This window comes from Akebia trifoliata, chromosome 13 (assembly GCF_017979445.1).
Source record: "Akebia trifoliata isolate Shusen 1 chromosome 13, ASM1797944v1, whole genome shotgun sequence".
Lineage (NCBI taxonomy): Eukaryota > Viridiplantae > Streptophyta > Magnoliopsida > Ranunculales > Lardizabalaceae > Akebia > Akebia trifoliata.
Window position 1 is genome coordinate 16,045,808 of NC_141387.1, and position 9,815 is coordinate 16,055,622.

At 35.2% G+C, this 9,815-nt stretch overlaps 1 protein-coding gene across 1 annotated transcript in view; it reads left to right on the forward strand.

The window, feature by feature from the left end:
- Positions 1 to 9,641, forward strand: part of LOC147388020 (6-phosphogluconate dehydrogenase family protein) — a 55,208-nt gene extending 45,567 nt beyond the window's left edge. The window contains exon 10 of the mRNA XM_086421663.1: positions 9,344 to 9,641. Within this exon, the coding sequence (XP_086277789.1) occupies positions 9,344 to 9,431 (88 nt within the window). The 3' untranslated portion in view covers positions 9,432 to 9,641. The remainder of the gene's footprint in view (positions 1 to 9,343) is intronic.
- Positions 9,642 to 9,815: the final 174 nt, after the last annotated feature.

Genomic DNA, 9,815 nt, shown 5'->3' on the forward strand with positions numbered 1-9,815 from the left:
AACTTTTGGGAATAATAGATCTAGAATCTAAATAACTACTTAGAAAAAGAATTCGAGATGTTGAACTTGAGTGACATTACCGTTTTCCTTGAAACGTTATTGGCTTCCTATTCAAGAATGAACTCTAAGTCTATAATAGGTTCTTGCCAAATGTTTCCAGGATACAATGATCCCTATCTCTTGATTACAATTCGTCGTCTTTCATAGACGAAGAATTCTCCTATATGACTCAATCAGATAGGTACCCAAAAAATAGAACCAAGGAGGTATTTAATATTTCTTTATGTTAGAGAGTTCTGTCTGTGTTATGATCTAATCCCTTACAAATTTATTGTGACTATTTAAACAATGAACATGATTATTTGCCTCAATAGTCATTTTTGGATGGCTTGGATCATTTTACATCTAATCTAATGGTCAAGAGGAGATGAAACATACACTGGGTTAAGCTGCGGCTGCAGTCAAACCTATTTGACCAATAGTCAACACATTGAACCGATGGTCTAACAGTCACTTTTTGGTCAAAACTGTTTGGCCATCCAGCATAGTGATGGTCATGTCCATCCGAATCAAGGGTCATAGTCCCACATCCACTCTAATCATCCAATGGAAATTATTAAAGATCAACAATACATTTAATAGATAGAAAATAACTTTGAAGTACCAAAGTTCTATCCAACACAACTAACAATTTGGGACATAAGTTACTGCAGGAGTTATTTTTCTTGGGTCTTCTTGGGGATCTATAATCCGAATATGGATGGTGACTTCAATCAATTCTAGGCGGAGTTGGATTATGTGAGAACGCTTAGGGACCGGCCAAGGTGTTTAGGAAGGACTTTGTGAATTGAATTTTTTTTATTGATCTCTCTTTGTAGGAATAAGTTCACCAAATTATCTGCACCCTATTCTTAATAGGCTTGGTAGATTCTTGGTGTCTAGTAGCACTTTAATTCTTTTGTCCAATAAATGGTTCCTAATTTAGCAACAAAGCATTGCCCCATCTTTCTTGAAGCAGATTTAGATAGATGTTGGCCCACTCCATTCTACCTTGAGAACATGCGCCTCCAACATCCGAATTTCAAAGAAATGTTTCAGGAATGGTAGAGATATGTAGCATTCTTTGGTGGACCTGACACTAGGAGGGAGGAGTCGAGCTTGTTGTCCACAGCTAGGTGGTTAAAAGAGTTGCGCCCGAGCATGAGAGGGGCCCGGGTGAGTCTTAAGCGACAAAAAAAAAAAATTAATGTTTCAATTTTTTATATTTTAGGTCATGCAAAATAGAGCAAAAAAATAATGTAAATGTCATTGCCAAGATAATACTTAGTTACCAACTACCAAGCAAATTTGTAAGTCAACACAATTAATATGTAAAAAAAAAAAAAAAAAAACAATGTAACTGCAAATATTGAAATAATTTGATGTCCCTCAGAAATCTTTGTTGTTATTATAAGAGAAGGCTGAATAGGTGTTTGTTGGCACCAAAATTTGGACACCTTTAGATCTAACTTATTATCATCAAGTTCATATTTCTCAAAATGAATAAAATTACAATCTCACAACATTATAACCACGTTAGTTAGATTTCAATTTTCTAAAATAATAGAAATATCTTTTTTATTATATTATCTTCAAAATAGCCTTAGTGAATATTTTAAATTTCAAATAGACCTTTACAATACATTAAATGATAAAATATGAAAATATACGATTATCAATTTAAAATTTCAAAAAATCATTTTTTGAAGTAATTTTAATCATGCATAAATCCTAAATTTTGCAATACATGTGCATTTGTACAAGCCACCTACTAGTTTTTTTAATCTTAGACACCTCACTATTTTAGCTAAATATTTGAGACACCTTTTATGTTTTAAAATTGATTAAATACCCTTTAAAACACAATTTATACAAAATTATTTCATAACAATATCATTTTAACCCCAATTTTTGAAACCCCGCTAAAAGCAGGTAAGGCCTAGGTGCTAGGATGGTCTAGACGAGCAAAGCGGGGCCTAGGTGCAACCTTTGCTTACAGAGGTCCACAAAGGATAAATTGGTAAGGTAATGATGGGGGTTGGTTGGAGGCAAAATATGTAGATGGGGTGGTTGGAGGGGATGATTAATACACAATTTTTTCACCATATGACCATTGCCATCAAATAACAAACTTTATTTCCAAGTTGAAGGTCAATAGTATGTTGTTAGAAGATTAAGGTAAAGGGGAAGATGAGGAAAATAGATAAGAGAATGAGTCAGTCACCCCCAGTAGGGTTCGACCTTTCCTTTATATTAAAAACATGTGGTTGGTCTTGTGGGCTTAAGTATTGGGCCTACACGACATTAAATGAAAACTCTTAACACTCCCCTTCAAGCTAGAGCATACAGATCTGACATGCTCAGCTTAGTATAAAAAGTAATAAAAGAACTCCAAGACAATGGTTTTGTAAGAACATCTCATAATTGACTTTCTAACTTGATATAGGGAATAGATATCTTCTTAGCCATCATCATATCTCGAATAAAGTGCCAATCAACCTCAATATGTTTGGTTCTCTCGAGGAATACAGGATTACTAGTTATAAAGCTAGCAGTTTGGTTATCACAATACATAAGCATAGGTGTAGGAACTTCAATCCCCATCTCCTTTAGAAGACTCTAGACCCAAAGCATTTCACATGCAAAATGTGTCATCGTCCTGTATTCTGCTTCTGCACTAGAACGAGCTACAACTTGCTTTTTTTACTATGCCAAGTCACCAAATTACCTCCCACGAAGGTACAGTACCCAGAAGTAGATCTACGATCAGTCCTACTCCCCGCCCAATCAGTATCTGAGAAGTTAATAATGGATATAAGATGTGAAGGTCTGTATAACAACTCTTTGTCTGGTGAATCCTTTAGATACCATAGTATCCTAAACACATCATCCCAATGAGTCTGTTGTGAAGCATGCATAAATTGGCTAACTACTCCTATAGTTAAAAGTAATATCTGGGCGAGTGACAGTCAGATAGATTAGCTTGCCAATTAACTTACGGTAATGCCCTGCATCAGGATAAATCTCTCCCTGTTTAGCATCAAGCTTAGTGGTAGTATCCATAGGAGTATTAGTTGGTTTAGAACCCAAAGTACCAGTGTCAGATAACAAATCTAGAACATATTTCCTCTGAGACAAACTAATACCTTTTTTGAATCGAGCTATTTCAATACCCAAGTAGCAAAGAAGACCCAAGTCGTAGTGTGAAACTGTTTTGTTAGATGAGTCTTCAAATTTAAGATACCACTAAGATCACTTCCAGTGATGATGATATCATCCACATAAAATCAACACAATAATTCTACTAGATGAATGTCTCACAAACACTAAATGATCAGAAGTGGACCTAGAAAATCTATTGGCGAGAACAATTGAGCTAAATTTATCAAACCAAGCTTTAGGCAACTGTTTCAACCCATAGATTGTCTTCCATAGGCGACATTAGTCCAATCTTACCAAAGTCAATATATCCAGGTGGCTGCTCCATATATACTTCCACCTGCAAATCTTCACGTAGAAAAGCATTTTTTATATCCAATTGATATAGGTGCCTAGCATAACACACTACAAAAGAAATAAGAACTCTAACAAAGTTTAGGCGAGCCATTGAAGAAAAAGTCTTTCTATAATCAACCGCATAAGTCTGTGTGTAACCCTTGGCTACAAGGTGAGCCTTCAACCTCTCAACAGATCCATTAGAAAGATACGTGATTGTATAGACCCATCTGCACCCCACAGCCTACTTCCCAGGTGGTAGCAGATATAAGTCCCAAGTATGATTATGATGAGGGGCTGCAATCTCCTCACCCAGAACTAGTTTCCACTCAAAGGAGGATAATGTCTACGTATAGGAAGTAGGAACAGAAATAGCAGACAAGGAAAGTGCAAACTGGCAAAATGAATGTGACATCCGATGAAAAAACAAAAAATCAGCAATTGGGTGCTTAGTGCAAGTTCTCGTACCTTTCCTTAAAGTAATAAGAAGATCACTAGAGATAGAAGTAGATGTTGGTGGATGTGGAGGAACCTCTAGTGAAGCTGATGAGGGATTTGGAGTTGGTAGAGAAGCTGAAGGTGCTCGGAAATGAGTGTGTTGACATACTTGAAAAGGCCTAATGGAAGGGTCACCTACAGGAAGAATTGGAAAGACAGGAGAGGAGGAAACTGTAGGAGACATCTCCTCTTAACAAGAAGGCACAAGATTCAAGTCGAATGAGGCACCAACATCTTAAAAATAAGATGTAGACTCAAAGAATGTCACATTAGCACTTATATAATAGCGTTGAGTGATAGGACAATAACATTTATACCCTTTTGTGTACGAGAGTAACCCAAAAAGACACATTTGATGGATCTTGGGGAAAGTTTATCCAACCTAGGCTCAAATAAGTGAACAAAACAACATAACCAAAGACTGAATAACAGCAAAATGATGAACTTGAAGACAAACCAGAAAGAAAGGTGATTGGCCATTTAAAATTGTTGATGGCATACGATTAATAAGATGTCAAGCTGTGAGAACATCACCCCAATAAGGCTTAGGTTCATGCATCTGAAATATAATGGTGCGAGCAACATCAAGTATATGACAATATTTTCGGAGCAATACCATTTTGTTGATAAGTATTAACACGATTGGTCTGATGAATAATGTCATTATCTGAACAAAAAGATTGAATAAAAGATTGCATGAATATAATGCATTATCAAAACGGATAATTTTCACAAATTTGCCAAATTGGACTGAAATTTCTTTATAAAAAGTAAGCAAAACACAAGGTAATTTAGTGTGATCTTTCAATAAGAAGAGCTATGCCATACGAGAATAATCATCCAGAAACATAACAAAGTAATGAAAACAAAAAAAAAATTATTCTTGATGGACCCCAAATATCCTTATGAATTAGTTCAAAAAGACTAGATTAACGACTCTTAATACAATTAGGAAAAGAACTACGGTGTTGCTTGCCCAATTGGCAAGCTTCACATTCTAAATCTAACACTGTACTCAACTTAGGAATAACACGACATAAATTAGATATAAGACACATGACCTAATAGATAGTGCCACTGAATGAGTGAAATTGAAGCACTCAATAAGAAGGGAAGAAGGTTACTTAGCACTACAATGATTTTGTAAGTTAACTAACATAACGTAGATTAAAAGGAAAATTAGGGACCAAAAGAGTAGAAGATAGGAAGGGATGAGTTTGGAAAAACATCACATTTCCCAACTACATTGCGAGTAGACCCATCGATTAGTATAATGTGAGAATAAGATAATGGAAATTAGAAAAGAAACGAGATATACTTGACATGTGTGCAATAGCTCATGAATCGATGACCCAAGATAAGAGAGACTTCGTAGCCATAAATGTGAGATTACCTGAAGTAGTTGTAGGGGGAGTGGGTTCTGCAGTCAAGGTAGTCAACTTCTGAAGAATCTCTCCCAACTGTTTAGTAAGATCGGAAATTGCAACTCTAGATGTAGTTTGACAAGTGGAATCAATGAAACTTTGAGGAAGTTTCTCTTGAGCTTGATTAGCTCAAGCAGGTTTACCTCATTTATCCCAACAAAATTGCTTAGTGTGGCAAGTGTAGCCATAATAGGTACATTTCAAATTACCACCACGATCACCATGGTCACCATGACTTCCTCTACCATCACCATCGAAAATCACCAAATTTGCCATCCGAGAAGTAAAAACTAAAACCCGCACAGAGATTAAAAAAATAGAAAAAATCTCAAAAAAATAAAGTATCCCTTGGGATATTGCATGATATGCAGCTAGGGTTGAGAGGCCAACGAAACAACGATTGGAATAAAATCACAAAACCCAAAAACACCCGAAGAAAAAATTGAGATCTGGGCAAAATTTCATACTATTGATCGAGAAGCCGAAGAATTCGATTTTTTTTGCAAAACACTCCACACAAAAAACACCATTCACGGAATATTGTTCATGCAGAAAATATTGTTCACGTAGAAAACACTGTTCACGAATTATATTCATGTAGCATTGTTCATACGACACAATTCACATTTTTTTTAAAACTAAATTTTGTGGCTTATAAATTGTCCACCAATTCCCCCATCATTCATAAACATCTTAAACAAACTCAAATGGAGCCCTAGATAAACATCTAGGGGCAAACAAACAAACCTCAACCACTTAATCCCTTTTTGGAACAAAGGCCTTAAGGGTTTGAAAGTACCAGATCGAAGAGGGAAAAGAAAGGGATCAAGAAAAGGGAAGAAAATAAGAGAAATCAAGTAGATCTAATGGTAGAAGTGCTCTGATACCATGTTAAGGAGAGAATGAGTCAGTCACCCCCAATAGGGTCCGGCCTGACTTTTATATAAAAAACATGTGGTTGGTCGTGTAAACTTAAGTATGCCACACGACATTAAATAATAACTCTTAACATATGTGATTGGAAGGGGATGAGGAAGCTTGGCGTGGTGGAGTTTTATTAGACGTTATATTAAGATTAATTTCATATTCGTTCACGCCTTGACTGCTTGGATTTTGGTTATATATCATTAGAGCATAATTCATGGTGATCATTTTATTGATAAAACAAAAGATAAAAGAGCTTAAAATGAGGATGACATTGATTTTGATGATTTGACTAGTTGATGTATCCTTACTCGAACTCAATATATATAAACCTTGAATATGTTATGGACATGTGGTTATTTGTTGTGGATGCACAAATGATATAAATATGGGGTTTGGTGATTGATTATTGTGGTTTTATATATATTTGATAATATAATGAGAACACCTAGTAGGAACAATTACACGGCCTTAACCTTGATTTCTTGATTTTATCAAAAATTTCAAATTTTCCTTTTCTTGACTTATTATCGAACCATGATTTGGTGATTGTGGTGTTAGTTATGTTTTTTGCTTACATTTGTGCAAAATTCTAATCCCTCATTGACCTCAAAGAGAGTGGCCAAGTATTGTGGTTTTAGCATATGGTAAAGTGATATTCCAATCAAAGTGGTGCCTGAAGATGGTTTTGGAATTCAAGACCAACTTTGCCTTATCTTCTTAGAAGTCATCAAAGTATTGTGTAGTGAAGAGTATTAAAAAAAATAAAAATAAAAAAGAAGCTAATTTCCACAAATTTTGTTGGAAATGTCTTACAAAATGTTGAAGATAAAAGGTTTTGTGGATATTTTGATGGAGCTTCATGTTCAATTCTAAGGTAAATCAATCTATCATTGTATTCCCCGTAAACTTCTTCTATTTTCTTTTCTGTTTTTCTTTTATTTTCTTTTTGGAACTCATAAAACAGCTTAGCCAAATCCTTCTTGGGCCACAAGAAACTATCCAAACCTATCCTATTGGATATAAATCTATCCATGCTCTTTCAAAACTTAAATTTGAAATCCATAGTTTAATCGACAACCTTCTTCAATTTACCCCAATTAATTTTAACCCTATTTCAAAATTTCGAATTACCTTAAAAATGTAGCCAATTCTTGTAAAACCGTTCACAATGGTCACTAAATCCTTTTGTGCCTAAAACCATTTTCTGTTATTTCTCTTCTTCAGTGCCTAATTAGCCTTTCTCCTCCCCTTCTTAAAGTCGAACAAACCTAGAATCGATAAGACCTGGGTTGTCCCATAACAATCTTGGTATCAGCGCTAAACCTGAAATATCTTACATCTATTTTGGTATCAAATCCAAATCTCAGAACCAACATCTTAGTTTCATAGTCCTACATCATAAAGCTAATTTAGAACAAGGATTATGGTAATCACACAAGTAGGTGAGCATGAGGACATATTTGCTAACTTTTCCACACTAGGCTTGGCGTGGGCCTTATGAGTAGGTAGTCCCACATGTGGGCTTTGTCTAATGAGCTGTATTTTGACACCTTTTTCACTATTTTCACTTTTTTTTTCCCACAGAGATTTCAATTCTCAACAGAATTTTAAATGTTTAGTTCTCTTAATGTTGCAACCGTTGGAGACTCTTCATATTGCTCACATCTGATAGGTGAACCTGATAACACAATGTGTCACAATCAGGAAAAGTGTTTGTTGGGTCTGAGTCCTATAAAAGAGATTCCCTTTTGGCTGCTGCTTTTTTTAAGAGGTGAAGAAATATGGGTTCAAGGGGGTTTGAACCAAGATGTGGGAATAACTTTCCACACATCTTACCACTTAGCTAAGAGGCAGAGAATGTCCTATTTTTCTTTGTTTATTTCTCTTTGCTATTTGGTTCGTTAATTAGTATTTTTAGTTTTTCTATTTTTATCTTCAGGCAATGGGTGTAACTTTGATGGATGAATTGACCAAAGGATTTTGTCGTACTCCTTAGATAACAAGCACAACATTGCTCATTTTACCCAAAGAGCTCTGTCTGGCATCACATAGTTCCTTGCCCGAGATTGTGGTACCCTAATTAAGGGCAGGGAAGTCCAAAGATCTCTGTATCATTATGAATTATCCTTTGGACAACGTGTTTGATGCACCCCTCGGTTTATTGCCTCTGCATTTAGATTTTACATATCGATCTGCTGCTATTGCTTTTGGAATTGGAATTGTTTTTCTGTAGGGTTTTGGGGATTATCCCAAGGAGGCACTCATCTTTTCACTTTCATGATTAGTAAAAATTCTTAGCACAGGCATAAATAGGAGAATTATTGTGCTCCTCAAGATCATCCGAACTCTTAAATGTGCATATTTTATGTGCTCAACTCAGTCGTGTGTGCAATAAGAAGTAATGCTTCGTGTTAGTATGCATGTGTGAAAAATATCAGGACCTTTTCTCTGGATATATATATACTAGAGCATCTGAAAAAATGTGAAATTGGATTAATCTAAGGGTGATCTACCAAAACATGCACTGAAATTTGAAAAATTACCAAAACGACATTGTTCATTTTAATTCTGAAATTGATAATTTACTGTTTTCAGGAATAAAATGTGTTCGTTAAAGTGGGGAAAAGTTCACCGTTTTATAAAACAATTCTTTGTTTTTTAGAACTGTTTTACTGAAACTAAACTAGGGAAAGTATTTACTATTTTATAAAATAGAATTTTTTTTTTACAAATTTACTGTTTTGGTTGAAAAAATTAATTTCAAAAATGGTAATTTACCGTTTTTTGAAATTAAAATGAATAGTGTGCCGTTTTGGTTATTCTCTCTTAATCTAGTCATTATAGGTCTGATTTTGACCTCTGACATCTACTTGTTACCCATTATATATCTAGCTTGGGTCCTCTCATGCATGTGCTGCTGTGAAACATTTTGTTTTCTTCATCTGATTTATGTTTTACAGATACATGAAACTATGCGAGGAAGGTCACGAGCTCGAGGATTTCTCGTGTGTTTTCCGACATTACTACTCTGGCAGGGATGAGCTTTAGTTTGGCTTGGATGACATTGGATAATCTACATGTCACATCAAGCAACTCTGGTTGGTTATGGTGCAGCATGTTGGGTTCTTCCTCTTCTTCTATTTATGTTTATGTTTTTCTTTGGATCTTCTCTTCCCTATTTTTAGTAGCCAATTTATATTGATTGTAATTGAGTAATGACATGACATGTTATAAGTAATAAAGGATTTGTTTGTTGCATCTCTGGTTTTCAATACAAGTGCTAATATAATAATCACAATTTTGGTGTGTTCAGGGAAGGAGGGGTTTTGGAGATCTAAAATATCTCTGAGGAAGGCACTTTGAACAACCAAAATTATCACCAAAGTTTTTCAATTAAGGGACTAATCAACGAAATATGGTTACATTTTTACC